The 21324-nt window shown below is 33.6% G+C and overlaps 2 protein-coding genes across 4 annotated transcripts in view; both read right to left on the bottom strand.

Annotated features, from left to right (window-relative positions):
- The window catches only part of LOC127723375 (MAM and LDL-receptor class A domain-containing protein 2-like), a 210865-nt gene extending 204629 nt beyond the window's left edge, over nt 1–6236 (bottom strand). For all 3 annotated transcript variants that reach the window (XR_007992046.1, XR_007992047.1, XM_052229951.1), the window contains exons 1-3: nt 6082–6236; nt 1972–2064; nt 1051–1245 (exon numbers count right to left, since the gene is read on the bottom strand). Coding sequence is in view for 1 of the 3 variants with exons in the window: in XM_052229951.1 (XP_052085911.1) it covers nt 1051–1245; nt 1972–2064; nt 6082–6220 (427 nt within the window). In the remaining 2 variants the exon portion in view is untranslated. The remainder of the gene's footprint in view (nt 1–1050; nt 1246–1971; nt 2065–6081) is intronic.
- Nucleotides 6237–13573: 7337 nt separating this feature from the next.
- The window catches only part of LOC127723899 (uncharacterized), a 64423-nt gene continuing 56672 nt past the window's right edge, over nt 13574–21324 (bottom strand). Inside the window, exons 8-11 of the mRNA XM_052230615.1 lie at nt 17048–17157; nt 16129–16286; nt 13886–14388; nt 13574–13618 (exon numbers count right to left, since the gene is read on the bottom strand). Coding sequence (XP_052086575.1) covers nt 13574–13618; nt 13886–14388; nt 16129–16286; nt 17048–17157 — 816 coding nt within the window. The remainder of the gene's footprint in view (nt 13619–13885; nt 14389–16128; nt 16287–17047; nt 17158–21324) is intronic.

Below are 21324 nucleotides of genomic sequence, written 5' to 3'. Positions count from 1 at the left end.
AATTCAGTGGTTGTCGTTTGTTGCTGTGTTACATATTTGTTTTTCATTCATTTTAATTTGTAAATAAATTAGGCCGTTAGTTTTCTTGTTTGAATTGTTTTACATTTGTCATTTCGGGGCCTTTTATAGCTGACTATGGGGTATGGGCTTTGCTCGTTGTTGAAGGCCGTACGGTGACCTATAGTTGTTAATTTTTTCAGTGTCATTTGGTCTATTGTGGAGAGTTGTCTCATTGGCAATCATACCACATCTTCTTTTTATATTGACAATGTCAAAGCAAAAAATGAAAAAAGACCAAAACACAAACAACAGTATACAAAACACAACATAAAAGAACTAAAGATTGAGCAACAGGAACCCCACTAAAAAACCAGGGGTGATCTCAGGTCCTCCAGAAGGGTAAGCTGGTAATAAACTGTGTAAATTGGCTATATGCATGTTACCTCATAAATTATGTTCTGCATTCAAAGTTACTTCACCGTTATTGAAAGAAATCTTAGAATGTTATAAACGTTGACATGTATAAGTTTTTATTACAGAGTATGGACAGCAAAAAATTGATATCTCAAGTTCAGGGTTTATTACTCATATAAATTTTAGAAAATTTTTTTTTTTTCAAAATTTCTAGGTTTGAATTAAAATAATACTTCCTTTTTTCTGGGGTATTCTTATGTTTTTAAGTGGATCATAAATTACAAAATACATGTTAAATTCTGATGGCAATTGAACACTTAATGTTTTAAAACAATATTTTATAAATTGTTTTAAAGTTTAACATTTTAAGGTGTCTTGAGTGGAATGTGTGTGTATATGAGGAAAGGGTAATAGTCCTCACATTTCTTTGTTTGACCTCTTTTTCATTATACTGTGGATTCATTAATATTCATGGGGAACTAGTTTTTGTGGATTTCGTGAGTGAAAATGTACCGGGAATTTAAATATTTAAGGAAATAATAACTTCGGATAGGCTTCTATGCAGAATTTGCGAAATCTATAAAAATTGGGTCCATGAAAATAAATGTTATCAACGGTAGTTGTGAGTAACCTTACCCCTTGGTGATGTGGTTGTTGGTCTCCAAGGTGTTGTGAAATTGGTTTGACCTGTTGGTCTCCAAGGTGTTGTGAAATTGGTTTGACCTGTTGGTCTCCAAGGTGTTGTGAAATTGGTGTGAACTGTTGGTCTCCAAGGTGTTGTGAAATTGGTGTGAACTGTTGGTCTCCAAGGTGTTGTGAAGTTGGTGGGAACTGAAAATAAAAATCTGGTATCAGTGTTATGGTATAATGCCAGCAGTAATGTCTCAGTCTAGAAGTTATCTTGTAATTTTTGACTGGATCATCACTAATTAATATAAGCAATCTCAAAGAAAGATTTAGCATATTTTTTTGCTTTGCATATTGTTATATAACTCATGTTTTTTGCTGATAGAATCCTTTTAGAATTTTAGGCAATTATCCGTTATTAAAAGAATTATCTATCCTAAGTTTTCTGTTCACAGTGGATCTTATAAGCACAAATAATTTATTTAAATTGAAAAAAAAGATTCTTTTAAGCCATTTCCAAAGAATTGTGTGAATCATCCTACATTTAAATGAGATATTACAATATTAAAGATAATTTAAATATAAATGAATTATATATTTTTCATCTTCATAAAACAGTTGAATGTGGTTCATAAGTGTATCACTTTTCTCATATTTTATATAGATTAGACTGTTGGTTTTCCCATTTGAATGGTTTTACACTAGTCATTTTTGGGGCCCTTTGTAGCTTGCTGTTTGGTGTGAGCCAAGGCTCCGTGTTGAAGGCCATACTTTGACCTATAATTGTTTACTTTTACAAATTGTGACTTGGATGGAGAGTTGTCTCATTGGCACTCATACCACATCTTCTTATATCTAAGTACTAACACAGTACAATAAAAGCCTGATGATGGTGCTGTGTAAAAGTACTATCATTATTACAGTAAATACCTGTTTGTACTGTTGTATTACTTGGTGGAGCCATTGTAGTGGTGTTACCTCCAGCACTTGTAGGAGTAGTACTCTGTGGTTCAGACATCAAATCTATAAATATCAAATATTACAAAAACATTAAAAGGGGGACGAAAGATACCAGAGGGACAGCCAAACTCACAGATCGAAAACAAACCGACAACACCATGGCCAAAAATTAAATTGCTAGCTAGCTAGTGGTAAATTCACAATATGGAAGTTACATTTCAAATAACTGACATTTGTTCCTTGCTTAAATCATCAAATTTTTAAAAAAAACTCCCAGGCACTAAATTTCAGATATAATTAAGAAAAACATGTATGTATATCCCATTTCAGTAAAAAAAGGAATTCAGACCATAAATCATCATCAGTCTATATATGTTTTCTGATGCTTCTAAGCTTTGACTGATTTATACACACCAAAGTGTTAATAAACAATGACCAGGATGGCTTTTAAGGTAGTACATAACACTACAGGTAGCTAACTCTGTAAAAAATCAGCTGAACGTTTTAATCACGTTCTATTGTTGAGGAAATATTAAGCTTCTCAGTGATCAAAATTAGTGTTTGTCAAACTGCTATATAAATATCCAATGAAATTTTTCCGATAAAGTGTGTGGTTCAAGTTTTTTGAAATTTTTTGATTTTTCTCAAAGGGTCAAAGTAAACATATTGTCAAAATTTTATGAAAATTAAACAAGCCAAATTAATTTTAGTCAAGGTGTTTGGTAATACCTTAACTATAATATTATACTTTCTTGTTAAAATATTATACGAAATAAAGCAATATCAGAGAACAATAATTGAATTTAAAAAAAAATAAAGATTTCAATGTTTACTACATGATTCAATTATTTTTGTTGACATCAATTTTCGTGAATTGAGAAAATTTAGCATTTTCATGATCTGATTTCGTGGTTTTGTCTAAGTTTGAATACAAGCCTATAAAAAAATGTACACTTTGTTGAACATTTAAATTTGTGGTTACCATATACCCACGTAATCCATGAAAATTGGTATCCCAGGAAACATAATGATTGTATCTAACAAGTGACAATAATACAAAATGATAAATTATTTCCATGATTGCAAACTAATCTTCTAACAAGAGTGCACACACTGAAATGTCTCGCCTTCTTTACTAATCATTGAAATTATGTTGATAGTCCTAAATATAAAGCTTAATATTACAACTGTCACATAAACTTAACATTAACCAAGTAAACTAAACATTGACCAATGAACCATGAAAATGAGGTCAAGGTCAGATGAACCATGCTAGGCAGGCATGTACAGCTACCAATTCTTCCATACAACAAATATAGTTGACCTATTGCTTATAGTTTAAGAAAAACAGACCAAAACACAAAAACTTAACACTGAGCAATGAACCTTGAAAATGAGGTCAAGGTCACATAAAACCTGCGTGACTGACATTTAGATCATAAAATATTTCCATACACCAAATATAGTTGAACTATTGTATACAGTATTAGAAAAAAAGACCAAAACTCAAAAATTTAACTTTGACCACTGAACCATGAAAATGAGGTCAAGGTCAGATGACACCTGCCAGCTAGACATGTACACCTTACAATCATTCCATACACCAAATATAGAAGACCTATTGCATACAGTATTAGAAAAAAAGACCAAAACTCAAAAACTTAACTTTGACCACTGAACCATGAAAATGAGGTCAAGGTCAGATGACACCTGCCAGCTAGACATGTACACCTTACAATCATTCCATACACCAAATGTAGTAGACCTATTGCATACAGTATAAGAAAAACAGACCAAAACACAAAAACTTAACTATAACCACTGAACCATGAAAATGAGGTCAAGGTCAGATGACACCTGCCAGTTGGACATGTTCACCTTACAGTCCTTCCATACACCGAATATACGAGACCTATTGCTTATAGTATCTCAGATATGGACTTGACCACCAAAACTTAACCTTGTTCACTGATCCATGAAATGAGGTCGAGGTCAAATGAAAACTGTCTGACGGGCATGAAGACCTTGTTAGGTACGCACATACCAAATATAGTTATCCTATTACTTATAATAAGAGAGAATTTAACATTACAAAAAATCTTAACTTTTTTTTCAAGTAGTCACTGAACCATGAAAATGAGGTCAAGGACATTGGACATGTGACTGACGAAAACTTCGTAACATGAGGCATCCATATACAAAGTATGAAGCATCCAGATCTTCCACCTTCTAAAATATAAAGCTTTTAAGAAGTAAGCTAACGCCGCCGCCGCCGGATCACTATCCCTATGTCGAGCTTTCTGCGACAAAAGTTGCAGGCTCGAAACAAATCTGGAAAAATTCAACATACTACAGAAATTTTTCAGCATAAGATATAGATAAAGAAATTTTGATGAGTCTTTATAAAATGAATTTAAATATGACACTTTGGTGGGGGTCAGCTACTTTATAAAATTTATCATAAGGGAACGACCATTTAACTTCCAGGGGGGGGGGGGGGGGGGTTATGGTTTTTTTCTAAAAAAATATTCTGATCCCCAATTTGATGAAAAAAAATATTCTGGTCAAGCAGATGACAAAAAAAATTTATTCTGAATGCTAATTCTCCCCATACCTTATAGTGTTAAATTTTGAAAAAAATAATCTGATTGATCGTGTCAAAAAACTAAATAAATTTGTTCGTGCTTTGCGCAAAAAAAAAAATTCTGACTAAGAAAAAAAACCATACCCTCCCCCCCTTGAAGTTGCTTATCAAATAAGGTTTGGATGTGTGCTGATTGATACTTTAGTCTTAAATAACATGATTTTTGTATTAGTTGTTATTGGCTTTGAACTAGCTGTCAGTACACATGTAACTGTGAGTACTCTCAGATCTGTACTTAATGTCTGTTTTGTTGTAAGGATATATAAATACCCGGCCACTTCCTGTCTGTGTTTTTGTGATCTGATGAGTTAAGCCCTTATCAATTGATTTTTATAGTTTGTTCATATGTTGTACTGTAACACTGCTGTCCCAAGTTAGGGGGAGGGTGGGCGCCAGCTAACATGTTTAATTGCCACATTTTGTATGTGACTGTTCCAAGTCAGGACCTTGTAATTTAGTGGTTGTTGTATTTGCTGTATATCATATTTGTATTTAGTTCATTGTTTTTTTTTTTACATAAATCAGGTCGTTAGTTTATTCGTATGAATTGTTTTACATTTAATTTGTCATTTCAGGTCCTTTCAAAGCTGACTATGCAGTATGGGTTTTGCTCATTCTTGAAGACTGTACGGTGACCTATAGCTGTTAACTACTATATCATTTGGTCTCTGGTGGAGAGTTGTCTTATTGGCAATTATACTCCACCTTCTGATTTTTGTATTTGCTGTTTTTTCTATCAATGGTTGTGGCATCTCAACAGACTAGGAAAATGGACACATTAAAAAAATTGTAAAGAGTACTCATTTACACAACAAAAATAATGAGATGCATGTTCAGGGTCTGGATGGGCGGTCCCTCATTCTTTATTCTTTAATTTTTAGACAATTTTGCCCAATATTCACTATTCTTTACATTTTAATACTATTCTTGAATTTTTTGACTATTTTTCTTTATTCTTTTTTGTTTTATTTTGCCCTTTATTCTGTTCTTGCATGGACAAAAGTTAACCTGATACAATGTATATATGAACTGGATCAAAAAATTAAAAAGGCCGTAAACAATGTCAGACAGAGTCCCAACTAGCCCATAATGGAGGGCACTTCTCCCGGCTAACCCTTTTTATACACCCCTATGCAAAATAGCACATTTTTGTTTCTAAAGTTTTTCAATTAATGCAGATCAGTAATATCAACTCCCAAAAATACATTAAATCTAGCAAAAACACATTAATTTATTCAAATATATCGATTTTTTATCTATAAACATGATCGAGAAACTGTCTATCAACTGCAACCTTCTGCATTAAAATGATAGCTAGAAAACTGCCAGGTACAAAAATGTTAACTAAAGATTCACCGAATCTCAGCAACAGAAAAATTCATAGATACGAAAACAGTGCCGGTAGTAAAACTTTTGTGAAATTAAGATGCACTAACCTTTAATATGTATATGACTTAGGTCTACGTTAATTACATCGGATAAAATATTTCCCACCATCTTGCTATCCATCGTCATCATAGAACCATCTGTCATCATAGCGTAACGAGCTTTAAACACTAGGTCAAACATTATCATAACATTGCCACTGTATTCACTGCAAAATATTTAATTGTTTTTTTCTGACAAGAGGACTAATATGATTGTGCAACTAGATATGATAAAATTAAACAACTTTGAATTTGAACTGTTACTTTAATGTTAACCCAGGTACAAATTGAATAATACAAAAAAATAAGATACATATGGCTACAGTACTGGTTGTTTACTGATGTTCAAATCTTGTAAATCGATAGAAAGAGACAAATCAACAAACAGAAATTGATGGAATCGCATCAACTCCAAACTTTTTTTAAAGATTTTTATAAACCCTCAACTTAAACAAAAAATCAGCTAAAGATAGTGTGCACCTTTACAAAGGAGGTGTCAAGAAATAGAAGTTCCTTCATAATATAAGTTCCAAATGGAAAAAACATTCTGGAATATAATTTCCATTGGAATAAATATAACAGTATATGTTCCTAACAGAATAAATGGTATAGAATATTTGTTCCAACAGGAACAGATATTATGACATTGTTTATAACAAAGTTTCCAATGGAACTTCTGTTAGGTGGAACAAATTTCATTGACAGAGGAATATAAAGAGAAAGAATAATTTTCTGTTTACATTCTGTGGCATGACAGGAAGAGTATAAAAAACAAGTAAAACTGTGAGCTACTGCTCACTGATGATACCCCCGCCATAATATTTTGGTAAACACTTACAGGAAGTTGTTGAGTGATGAATCTGAAAACGCATTACATGGTAAAGCTGACTTATATAAACCCTGAAACAGGGCTTCCAAAATTTCCTGACGACAGCCGGACATTTTTCAAAGAAATATTTTTGACGGTCAATGATCAGCTGGATACTTAAATGTAACTGAGAGGATGCATAAATTGATATATGTGTCTAAATAATTAGTAGTGTTATATGCAATAAAATTATTTATAACTGTTTTGTTTTCTTCATTCTAAAAATAAATAAAATATTATCCTCGGTATTGTGTCATTTTTCTGTGTATCGTAATACAGTAACCATCATTGCATCAATCAGCTTCAGTACCTGACTGTTCTCATGTTTTTGTTTCTGTTTATATAATCTATCTTCTCTCTGTGAGTACTTAACACTTTGTAAATTAAGGCCATCTTATTTGAAACTGTTGATGTTGGCTATAATTGCAGTACAACTTGATCATCAATACACGTGATACTTTTCTTTTTGTGTATTGATTACCTGACCACGTGACTTTTACAACTGATGCGGTATTTATAGATAACATTGAGGAGGCCCGATGAAGGATATTGTTTTAAACCGTGTAAAATCTACTGAACAGTGATAACATTTTTCTTTGTACAATTTCCCAACCTGATTTAGAAAATAAGGAATAAATAAAAACATACTCAGTTGATAAATAATTTAATGAATAACAACATGATATTTTATGTAAGCATATAACAACAATAAAATGTCAGAAGAGCACAATGCTGACAAACACACGCAATAAATATTACAATGAGCACATTGAAAAGAAGCACAGATCACAGCACAAGATTAGAGTTCATTTAGTCTAATTAAAGATTTTACATTCATGAGCTTGCTAAATGCATTGTTCTGATAAACATGGCGGTTACGAACGGATTGCCATTTGCGGATAGCAGGAACAGGGTCAAAGTCTTTAACATCTACACCTACTAAGCTTATCCTCATAAGTTGATCTAAAGCGTCAATACCTAGACTACACCTTAGTCGATCATAATTCCCACGGCGGGACTTAACTTTACGTCGGACATCACCTCTTTCTCTATAACATCGGAAATTGTCTGAATAAATTCGGAGCAGGCATTGTTCTCTGGATATAATTTAGAAGTGATCACGGCACCATTTAACTTAGTTAAATCATTTATTGACTGAAATTTGTCCATTGGTTTTTCCTATATATTTTAGTAAATTTTCCCCTTGAGAGTACCCCAGTATTTAACACGATGTACAGTGTTAAATAAAATAATATATATCATACTTATTCATTTATAAATATCCTTATTTGAAGAATAACTTTTAAATATCAGGATACTTTTAAAACTGAATGCTCATTTAAAATAATATCTATAAAGCGTAATTAAATAGGATGTTGTTCCATACACGCTTACATGTTTGACCTCGTTTACCGGATTACCTTTATGTACATTGTTATGCATCATTAATTCTATTGATAAAGATAAGCTAAGGACACCTCATCAAAGGTAACAAACCTGTAATCAGTGAATGATTTATGGCTTCAATATAACTTATTGAAGGGATAATTGTTTGACAGCTTGTTGTTATTTAAATAAAAGAAAACGTGTTTTTTCTACTTTTTATTGATGTACACAAGCTAAAGACCAAGCCGTACATTTATGTACCCAGAGGATTAGACTAACTGAGACACTTCAAAGTATCTGAAATATGCTGCTTCTGTTTTATTAAACCCAATTATGACCGAAATATCTTTGTGAAATAGATTGCCACAATTATAAACTAAAATGCCCAAAACGGACATGCCCAAAGCCCCAAACGGACATTTTTATCGATCGATAGTTGGTAAAAATTGAAATGACCGTTTCATGAAAATGCCTTGAATAACAAAATGTGGCACACCAATTCTATTTGACCGTTTGAGGCTGAGAGCAGCCGGTCTTTTTATGAAAGTTTCGGTCAAGTCCGGAATATATGACCGTTTTGGAAGCCCTGCCCTGAAACCAAATTTCAGAAATCCTTGTCAAGTAGTTCCTGAGAAAAATGTGACGAAAATTTTCAACTTGGCTATCATGTGTAAAATAATACAAGTGTTCGGTAAACAGGAAGTTGTTAAGTGATGAATCTGAAAACGCATCACACGGTGTAACTTACTTATATAAACCCTGAAACCAAATTTCAGAAATCTTTGTAATGTAGTTCCTGAGAAAGATGCGACGAAAAATATTCATGGGACGGATGGATGGACGGACGGAAGGACAGATGGATGGACGGACAGACAGAGGTAAAACAGTATACCTCCACTTTTTTAAAGCGGGGATATAAATAGGAGGAGTTAAACCTGTATACATTGTACTTAAATTTGATTGGATGCTATCCTGGAGGTTAGGAACACCCAATTGTACATGTAAACATAACAAGACAATGTTAGTAAGGTTAAACTCCGCCCAATCTATATTGTTTGCAGATGTCAATCTTAATTCCATTGCTTGTGCAAGCGTTTATACAAAGCAAGCAGAAGCCAACTTAAGTATAATCTACAAGCATTAGGATATTAGCTATAATTGGTATATACACTATTTGGGTTTTATTATGGGAAGAAGTCAGGCTTCTTTACCATGTATTGTTTGTTGTTGTTAATCTTTGGGTGTTTTTGGTGGAGTCAGTGGATTATGCGGTATTGTTGTACTGTGCAGTATTTAAGGGATTCCTATCATTACTTTTTAAAGTCATATGAAACGAGTGACTGGTGAAAAATAGTGTTTATCCAATTCTTGAACCAATGCATGTATATATCATAAACTTAGTCTTCTGTGCACGATTTTATCATTTTTTACGCATCCATATCGTATAATCGTCAAAAAATAATTTCTCTCTGTCTGTTATGATGTGAAAATATGGCAGCTAATTAATTGTCGTGTTTTGAAGCCGTTACTAAGTTTACCGATTGTCACTTTAGTAAACAATCAACAAAGAAGCATGGATATTGAGCACGTGTATTATAACATGTACAATAAGATAATAGTTTATTTCAATGACAGACCCACGAGTATTGCGATCACAGGATTTTTACGAGAAAGGTCACGCTGAGTTCACTGCATACGGAAAACATATCTGCGAATTGTTTACTGGATGCAAACAATTAAAAAAAGTAAATTTCTTCTTAATTTGGACAAATTATATAATTTTCTTGAGAAAAAAGTATATTCACATAATTTTTATAATAAAAACTAGCCATTTAGTTATAGGAGACCTCAATGCAAAAGTGGGTAAGGACAGGACAGGGAGAGAAAGAGAAATGGGACCAAATGGAATTGGTGAAATGAATGAGAACGGTGAAATCTTTGCTGATTTCTGTGCTGTAAACAGTTTAGTAATAGGTGGTACACTTTTCCCCCATAAAAACTGCCACAAAGTTACTTGGGTTTCGCCAAATGGAGTGACAGAAAATCAAATAGACCATATCGCTATATCGCAAAGATGGAGGTCATCTCTACAAGATGTGCGAAACAAGAGAGGAGCCGACTTAGCATCAGATCACCACCTAATCATTGCAAAGATAAAACTAAAACTACTTTCAACAAAAAAACAAAGTCTAAAAGAAAGAAGTTTAATGTTGATCTATTCAAAGACCATAAAGTTGTTCAAGACTATCAAATTCTGCTCCAAAACAAATTTAGTGTACTTGAAAACCTACATGATGACGAAACTAACATCAACACAGCATGGGAAATGACCAGAGATTCTATTGTTCAATCGTGTGAAGAAACTGTCGGTTATCTCCAACAAAACCGCAAGCAATGGATGTCAGAAAATACATGGAAAATTGTCAACGAAAGATGACAAGTGAAAGAAAAAGTTCTGACTGCTATAACTAGACAGCAGAAAAAACAGACACAAGAACAATATAGCAATAAAGATAAAGAGGTGAAGAAAAGCTGCAAACAAGATAAAAGGAACTTCGTGGAACAACTAGCCAAAGAAGCCGAAGCCGCCTGTAGCAAGGGAGACATCAAATTCCTATACAACATTACAAAGCAATTAAGTGGAAAACCACCAACCTCAAATACACCTATCAAAGATAAAGACAACAAGACCCTCACTCAACTGGAAGAACAACTTGAAAGATGGAAAGAGCATTTCGAGCAGGTTCTTAACCGACCCCCACCTACAGATCCACCTGAACTACAAAAAGGTCCAACTTTAAACATCAAAACCAGCAAAATAACAAAAGCTGAAGTTACCAAAGCTATCAAAAGTCTAAAACAAGAGTGCACACGCTGAAATGTCTCGCCTTCTTTATTAATCATTGATATTATGTTGATAGTCCTAAATATAAAGCTTTATTACAACTGTCACATAAACTTAACATTAACCAAGTAAACTAAACATTGACCAATGAACCATGAAAATGAGGTCAAGGTCAGATGAACCATGCTAGGCAGCCATATATAGCTAACAATTCTTCCATACAACAAATATAGTTGACCTATTGCTTATAGTTTAAGAAAAACAGACCAAAACACAAAAACTTAACACTGAGCAATGAACCTTGAAAATGAGGTCAAGGTCAAATAAAACCTGCGTGACTGACATATAGATCATATAATATTTCCATATACCAAATATAGTTGAACTATTGCATATAGTATTAGAAAAAAAGACCAAAACTCAAAAACTTAACTTTTGACCACTGATCCACGAAAATGAGGTCAAGGTCAGATGACACCTGCCAGCTAGACATGTACACCTTACAATCATTCCTTACACCAAATATAGTTGACCTATTGCTTATAGTTTAAGAAAAACAGACCAAAACACAAAAACTTAACACTGAGCAATGAACCTTGAAAATGAGGTCAAGGTCAAATAAAACCTGTGTGACTGACATATAGATCATATAATATTTCCATTCACCAAATATAGTTGAACTATTGCATATAGTATTAGAAAAAAAGACCAAAACTCAAAAACTTAACTTTTGACCACTGATCCACGAAAATGAGGTCAAGGTCAGATGACACCTGCCAGCTAGACATGTACACCTTACAATCATTCCTTACACCAAATATAGTAGACCTACTGCTTATAGTATCTGATATATGGACTTGACCACGAAAACTTAACCTGGTTCACTGATCCATGAAATGAGGTCGAGGTCAAATGAAAATTGTCTGACGGGCATGAGGACCGTGCAAGGTACGCACATACTAAATATAGTTATCCTATTACTCATAATAAGAAAGAAATTAACATTACAAAAAATGTTGACTTTTTTTTCAAGTAGTCACTGAACCATGAAAATGAGGTCAAGGACATTGGACATATGACAGACGGAAACTTCGTAACATAAGGCATCTATATACAAAGTATATACAACGCCGCCACCGCCGGATCACTATCCCTATGTCGAGCTTTCTGCGACAAAAGTCGCAGGCTCGACAAAAATGGGAAAGCAGGCGGCATTGATAACATACCACCAGAAGCTATAAAAGTCTTTGATGATACCTCTGTCCTTAGCCTGTTACAACTACTTAATAAGATCTGGGAAGAAGAAGAAATACCAGATGATTGGAGTAAAGGACTTTTAGTGAAAATCCCCAAAAAAGGTAACAAGTCACTTTGCAACAACTGGAGAGGTATCATTTTATTGTCCATACCAAGCAAACTGCTCTGTAGTACCATCCTTAGCAGAATGAAAAATGAAGTCGATAAGATATTAAGAGATGAACAAGCTGGCTTCAGACAAGAAAGATCATGTGTAGACCAAATGGAATTCCACAAAAGATCATCAAAATGATAAAACTGCTATACTACCAATTTTCCTGTCAAGTTATACACGGTGGAACTATGACCGAACTATTCCCCGTTACAACTGGGGAACGTCAAGGTTGTCTTCTCTCTCCGCTCCTTTTCCTAATAGTAGTTGACTGGGTTGGTAAATCAGCCTACAAAGATCCGAAAGGCATTGGATGGACTCTCACAACACGTCTTGAAGACCTAGAATTTGCCGATGACATTTGTACACTATCCCATTGCTTCCAAGATGCACAACATCAGACCAAAAGTCTTGAAACAGTAGCAAAACAAACAGGCCTATACATCAACACACAGAAAACTAAATCAATGAGGCTAAATACAAACCAGCAAGATTGTCTTAAGATCGACGACTCTACTGTTGAAGATGTACTACCATTCACTTACCTTGGAAGTATTGTCAGTACAGCAGGAGGCACAGACGAAGACATATCGGCAAGAAAAAAGAAAGCACAACAGGTATTTTCCATGCTTAAACCCGTTTGGAGGAGTAATGCTTTAAGAACTAGCACAAAGTTAAGGATATTTACCACCAATGTCAAATCTATACTCTTATACGGATCAGAAACCTGGAGAGAAATAGCTGCATCTATCAAATCAATCCAAACTTTTGTCAATAAATGTTTGAGAAACATCCTCAACATCAGATGGCCAAACAAAATATCCAACAATGAGTTATGGAGAAGAACCAAACAACAGCCAACAACTCAGATAATAAGAACAAGAAAGTGGAAGTGGATCGGGCATACCCTTGGAAAAAAAGACACAAATATCACCAAGCAAGCCCTAGAATGGAACCCCCAAGGACATCGAAAAAGGGGGAGGCCAAAAAACACCTAGCGCAGGGGACTAACAACAGAGCTGAGTAAAATTGGGAAGACCTGGAAAGAAACAAAACAAACAGCCATGGACAGGAAGAAATGGAGAGAAACTGTAGTCGCCCTATGTCCCCCTTGGGACGCAGTGGATTAAGTCAAGTAAGTCATTTAGTTATAAAAAACATATGCATCATTTTTTTTAATTTGAAGTTTCATATGACTTTAAGTATTAATGACCAAAGTGGTTGTAAAAATTGCCATCATTTTTGCCTTTGTTTCAAATATCATTGAAAAATCTAGCATTATATTGAGAATAGTATTCATAAATACCTGTTGTATTTCCAACATTAACAGTTGATACTCAGGTGAACTGGTATCATTGTAGGCAGGGATCCAGGTCATATTGATCATCAAAAGTTGTACAGAGAAAATCACTGTGCCATTAGGAACAGAGCTTGATGTAGTTGTAGAAATGTTATGTGGTTGCCAGAATGTTGTGTTAGGCATGGCTGTAACAGTTGTTGTATTGGGTGTTGAAATGTTGACAGATTTGGTGGTTGTAGAAATGTTATGTGGTTGCCAGAATGTTGTGTTCGGCATTGCTGTTGTTGTATTGGGTGTTGAAAAGTTGACAGATTTGGTCGTTGAAGAAATGTTATGTGGTTGCCAGAATGTTGTGTTAGGCATAACTGTTGTTGTATTGGGTGTTATTAAGTTGACAGATTTGGTTGTTGAAGACATGTTATGTGGTTGCCAGAATGTTGTGTTAGGCATTACTGTTGTTGTATTTGGTGTTGAATCCTTTACAGCTATTGTTGTCATTGGTGTTAAGTCTGGAAAAAAGGCACAAGTAATTGTAAAATAGTAAATACTTTTTTATTCATAAGTTTATTTTAAACAAGAGTGCACACGCTGAAATGTCTCGCCTTCTTTACTAATCATTGATATTATATGTTGTTAGTCCTAAATATAAAGCTTTATTACAACTGTCACATAAACTTAACATTGACCAATGAACCATGAAAATGAGGTCAAGGTCAGATGAACCATGCCAGGTAGGCATGTACAGCTAACAATTCTTCCATACAACAAATACAGTTGACCTATTGCTTATAGTTTAAGAAAAACAGACCAAAACACAAAAACTTAACACTGAGCAATGAACTGTGTAAATGAGGTCAAGGTGAAATAAAACCTGCGCGACTGACATATAGATCATAAAATATTTCCATACACCAAATATAGATGACCTTTTGCATATAGTATTAGAAAAAAAGACCAAAATTCAAAATCTTAACTTTGACCACTGAACCATGAAAATGAGGTCAAGGTCAAATGACACCTGCCAGCTAGACATGTACACCTTACAGTCCTTCCATACACCGAATATACTTGACCTATTGCTTATAGTATCTGAGATATGGACTTGACCACCAAAACTTAACCTTGTTCACTGATCCATGAAATGAGGTCAAGGTCAAGTGAAAACTATCTGACGGGCATGAGGACCTTGCAAGGTACGCACATACCAAATATAGTTATCCTACTACTTAAAATAAGAAAGAATTTAACATTACAAAAAATGTTAACTTTTTTTTCAAGTAGTCACCGAACCATGCAAATGAGGTCAAGGACATTGGACATGTTATTGACGGAAACTTCGTAACATGAGGCATCCATATACAAAGTATGAAGCATCCAGGTCTTCCACCTTCTAAAATATAAAGCTTTTAAGAAGTTAGCTAACGCCGCCATAGCCGCCACCTGATCACTATCCCTATATGAAGCTTTCTGCGACAAAAGTAGCAGGCTCGACAAAAACATCACGATGAAAGATAAAAATGTTTGCCTTACAGTTTGTAAAAGTATAAATATTCTTTATCATAACATGTCTTTATTAAGCCTTTACATATACCAAATTGAAGTGAATGAATGACTTAAAACTTGTTTTTGCACAGTTTTGAAAAAAATGCTTCTAAATGACATTTGCATATAAATTATATTTCATTCACTTAGCATTGAAAAACCCTTTTATCAAATTTTTCAATGATATGTTTTGATAATCATACTTATGGTATCAATACACATCTATATTCAGCCATCTTTATCCCTTTTTAGATACCTTTACATTTTGAATGATCTGGCATAGCTATATATATAGTTTTTTTTTCTCTAGAGATAGTGGTGGGATAAGGGGAAGAAGGGAGCCTTGCAAATTTTGTTTTTAAATTGGAAATTCCCTTTTGAGGGACACGGAGGTGAAAACCCCAATATCTCCTGTCACTATTATTTGATTACTAGTATCAGAAGAAATAATAGTTGACCAACTATGTCAAAATCCAGGGATTGAAAATTACTTCAAAATTTAAAATCATACATTTGTATACTGCTTTAAATACAAATGTATTTATAAAAACATGTACAGGATTTACCTGTGAAAAAATTCTTTAATGGTCTTCAAAAAGAAGTTACATTTATTTTCTATAGGTCCAAAATCTTACATCAACCAGATAGTTATAATATAAATTGAATTTATTGTCCACACAAAACAAACCTGTACACATAAAACAAACCTGTTATGATACAATCATCTCTATCTATTTTTAGACCAGCTGATAAAATGTCTTTGATGGCCAACCAGTCCAACATCACTTGAGAACCATCTGACTTCTCAGCATAACGACCTTTGAACTCCAGGTTAAACATAATTTCAACATTTACATTCAATGGACTGAAATATCAAAAATTTTTATGTTAATATCAGACTTTAATCAAAGTATTCAGCATTAATAATTTCTTAAATAGTCTCATTGTAAGGCATCTTTGCTAGCCAAGGCTTCAATTTGGCCCTTCTAGTGGCTGGATAAAAATCTCTTAGGTAGCAAAGATAATTGTAAGGATTTGTTTGATATTTTTCATAAAAGACTGAATATAACTATATAGGTTGCACTTTGCGAATTGTAAATGCAGCTGTTTCCAAAACCGAGCCTCTTTTGTTTTGTTTATGTACTGGTTCCCAGATATGATCTCTATGTTGTCATGGAGACAGAACATGGTAATGAGTATAAATACACAAGAATAGCGGACAAATTGAATTTTGAGGAAGACCCAATTATTGAACGGAGGGGTAGTACAGAATTTGAGAATAAGTTTTAGCTCTTAAAAATTCCGAGCATATAAATGTTAAAAATATGCCGCACAGCCCTATATTTTGACCTTTGAAAAAATTAGTAGTGCATATGAACTTTTCATTTTAGGATAACATTTTTTACGAAAACTTCAAAATAAAAGTGGCTCAGTTTTAGCAGGAGTTCTTATGTGAAATTGAACTGTCTATATTTACAGAAGTGCAACCGAAACGTTGCTGACTTTTCTATTGTCAAGAACCCTTTCATAGTTTATAACCATTTTTTCAAACAAGGTTCAGTATATATAAAATAACTTTTCCTAGTCTAACTACATTCCCACCTTTCTTACAGTAAAAATACTTACCGGACACCTTTGAAGACAAGTCGATACAAGATTTGTGCTATTGGTGATGTTTCAGACATTGAAGATGAACTATCCATAGATAACATTTGTTGTCTCAGGTTGGCTTCCATCTACAAAACAGATTAACATGTTAATAATAACTATCATGGACAAATAAACGTATTTACACTTTTGGTATTTAGCTGAATGTTGTCTCCGAATGACCTTAGATCTGTCTCCGAATAACCTTCTGACGTCAAGCAACAATCACTTTTTAATTATGACGTCAAATTTTTTAAATTGTGATGTCAAATTTTACGGGAACTTGTGTGATTTTAAGTAATGACGGACAAATTTGCATACAAGTGTAAATACGTCTATTATATATGAATCCTTTTCTAAGATATAATCATGTATTATGTAATATAAATGTCATTGACTTTTACAAGGCAAATCATTGATAATCATTAATATAAATCTATGAATTTTTTTATTCTTTCAGTTCTTTCAATTTTTTTAAATTCTTTCAATGAAGTTATATTTTCCCTCAGTATCAATTGTTCTTTTGTACTTGTTAATTTGTTTATTGCAATAGCTAAATAGGAAATAAACTGTTAAACACTGAAATATGTCTTGCCTTTTTGTTATTTTGATAGTAAGATGCAAATGTTGAAATTAAAATAGCAATACTTTAAACATGCAAGTTTTGAAACATATTCAAAGTCAATCAACCATGACTAAAGGTACAGCACCAAACAGGATTAGCATAACAGAAAATCAGAAACTAATACAGTGTTGACGCTGCCACAGACGGCAAAAACAGCATATCTATGTCTCGCTTTATGACACCGTCAAGGAGAGACAAAAAAATACACTTTATTTTCAATATTTTTATAATATATAATGATCTCTCAGTAATGAAACCAACATAAATATTTCATAATAACCATTAATAAAATGCTCCGCAGGGCGCAGCTTGATACGACCGCAGAGGTCGAAACCCTGAACAGTTGGGGCAAGTATGGACACAACATTCAAGCTTGATACAGCTCTGAATTTGGATTGTGATTAAATATTTGACACAGCATAGGTTACTGACACTTAATGAATGTGGTCTAAATGACACAGAATGAATGTGGTCTAAGAACTTAAAAATTTTAAATTGGACATTCACCTATTATTGTCCAATATCCAAAATCTAAATACATGGTTAGATTCAGCATATCAAAGAACCCCAAGAATTCAATTTTTGATGAAATCAAACAAAGTTTAATTTAGGACCCTTTTGACCTCAATGTGGACAAAGTTGATAACGGGGCCCAAAAATCAAAAATCTAAATACATGGTTAGATTCAGCATATCAAAGAACCCCATATATTCAATTTTTGTTGAAATCAAACAAAGTTTAATTTTGGACCCCGATTTGGATCAACTTGAAAACTGGGCCCATAATCAAAAATCTAAAAAAATGTTTAGATTCAGCATATCAAAGAACCCTAAGAATTCAATTTTTGTTAAAATCAAACTTAGTTTAATTTTGGACCCTTTGGACCTTAATGTAGACCAATTTGAAAACGGAACCAAAAATTAAGAATCTAAATACACGGTTAGATTCGGCATATCAAAGAACCCAAATAATTCAATTTTTGATGAAATCAAACAAAGTTTAATTTTGGACCCCTTGGACCTCAATGTGGACCAATTTAAAAACGGGGCCCAAAATCCAAAAACTTAATACACGGTTAGATTCACCACATTAAAGAACCCAAAGAATTCAAGAATAAAACCCCATTGAAATTGGTCAAGAAATAAGCAATTTATACGAAGTATCTTCTTTTGCACAATACTGTGCAATTGAATATTTCTTGCTATTGCGCAATACTGTACCATTGACAATTTCTTGCTATTGCGCAATATTGTGCTATTGGATATTTCTTGCTATTGCGCAATACTGTGCAATTGAAGATTTCTTGCTATTGCGCAATACTGTGCAATGGAAGATTTCTTGCTATTGTGCAATACTGTGCAATTGAAAATTTCTTGCTATTGCACAATACTTATTATATAATAATTTACACATCCTGTTTAGTGTGTATCTCCTACCATATCATTATTATTTCCTTTTAAATATAAATCAGAAATAACCAACTTAAAATGGAAAATTTTAAAAGAAAAAAAAGAGGAAAAAAAGAAAAAAAAGGAAAAAAAAAAATCCCCCCCCCCCAAATTTTTTGAAACCCCTTATGATTCATCACCCCCAAACTCAATCCCAGCCTTCCCTTTGTGGTATGGAACCTTGCAGTACAATTTCAGAGAGATCCATGCACTTGAACACAAGTTATTGTCCTGAAACTAGAAAAATGCTTGTTTTTTTTCCCTTTTTGGCCCCTAATTCCTAACATTTTGAGGCAATTACCCCCAAAATCAATCCCAGCCTTCCCTTTTTGGTATGGTACCTTGCAGTACAATTTCAGAGAGATCCATACACTTGAACACAAGTAATTGTCTGGAAACTAGAAAAATGCTATTTGTGGCCCCTTTTTGGCCCCTTATTCCTAAACATTTTGGGCAATTACCCCCAAACTCAATTCCAGCTTTCCCTTTTGTGATATGGAACCTTGTAGTTCAATTTCAGAAAGATCCATACACTCACACACAAGTTATTATCATGAAACTAGAAAAATGCTTGTTTTTTGCCCCTTTTTTGGCCCCTAATCCCTAAAATTTTGAGGCAATTACCCCCAAAATCAATCCCAGCATTCCCTTTGTGATATGGAACCTTGTGGTACAATGTCAGAGAGATCCATACACTAACACACAAGTTATGTCTGGAAGTTACAAAAATGCTTATTTTTGGCCCCTTTTTGGCCCCTAATTCCTTAACTGTTGGTACCATAACCCCCAAAATCAATCCCAACCTTCCTTTTGTGGTATTGAACCTTATGGTAAAATTTCACGGAGATCCATTCACTTAAACTAAAGTTAGAGTGCGAAAACCAATGTGTCTTCGGACGACGCCGGACGACGCCAGATGACGACGCCAACGTCATACCAATATACGACCAAAAAATTTTTAATTTTTGCGGTCGTATAAAAACTATACATATTTATGAGTTTAACAGTAAAAAATTTCATCAAAATTATACCTCTAATTAGTTTTTGACAATTTAAAAAACAAGAGGCTCTCAAGAGCCTGAATCGCTCACCTGTAATTTTTTGCTTAAATCTTTCATCAATGATTATTTTTGCATTTCAATATATATCAAAGAATGGCTTAAAACTTCCTTTGAAATGTTCTTTGTATCTGTCATATTTTCTTCAAAATCAAAGAAATGCATTTTACCCCTATGTTTCATTTTAGCCATAGTGGCTATGTTTCTTGACGTACAAGAAAATAAAATACAAGTTTGGCTGAAATTGATTCAGCAGTTTCAAAGGAGTAGACTTTTTAAAGTAAGCAAACTAAATGAACAAATCGTGAAAAATTGATTTTAAAGGGCAATAACTCTTTAAGGGGACAATTGACAATTTTGGTCATACAAAACTTATTTGTAGATCTTACTTTGCTGAACATTTTTGCTGTTTACAGTTTATCTTTATCATTAATAATATTCAAGATAATAACCAAAATCTGCCAAATTTCCTTAAAATTACCAATTAAGTGGCAGCAATCCAACAATGGGTTGTTAGATTCATCTGAAAATTTCAGGGCTGACAGAACTTGGCCTAATAAACATATTTACCTCTACATCAGGTTAGCTCTAAATGCTTTGGTTTTTGAGATATAAGCCAAAAATTGCATTTTACCCCTACGTTCTATTTTTAGCCATGGTGGCCATGTCTTTTTACGAAACAGAAAATAATACAAACTTTATTCTAGATACCCTTAAAATCATTCAGCTTAAGTTTGGTTGGAATTGGTTCAGTAGTTTCAGAGAAGAAGATTTTTTTAAAGTTAGAAAACATGATAAAAAAATTGTGTAAAATTGTCCTTAAAGGGCAATTACTTCTTAAGGGGTCAATTGACAATTTTGATCATAGGAACTTATTTGTAGATCTTACCTTGCTGAACATTTTTGCTGTTCACAGTTTATCTTTATCATTAATAATATTCAAGATAACCAAAAACTGCAAAATTTCCTTAAAATTACCAATTTAGTGGCAGCTACCCAACAATTGGTTATCAGATTCAACTGAAAATTTCAGGGCTGATAGAACTTCACCTAATGAACACTTTAACCTGTGTCAGATTTGCTCTAAATGCTTTGGTTTTTGAGATATAAGCCAAAAACTGCATT

The sequence above is a fragment of the Mytilus californianus genome, unplaced genomic scaffold (genome assembly GCF_021869535.1).
Source record: "Mytilus californianus isolate M0D057914Y unplaced genomic scaffold, xbMytCali1.0.p SCAF_13, whole genome shotgun sequence".
NCBI lineage: Eukaryota > Metazoa > Mollusca > Bivalvia > Mytilida > Mytilidae > Mytilus > Mytilus californianus.
This window is presented reverse-complemented; position numbering and strand designations above follow the sequence as displayed.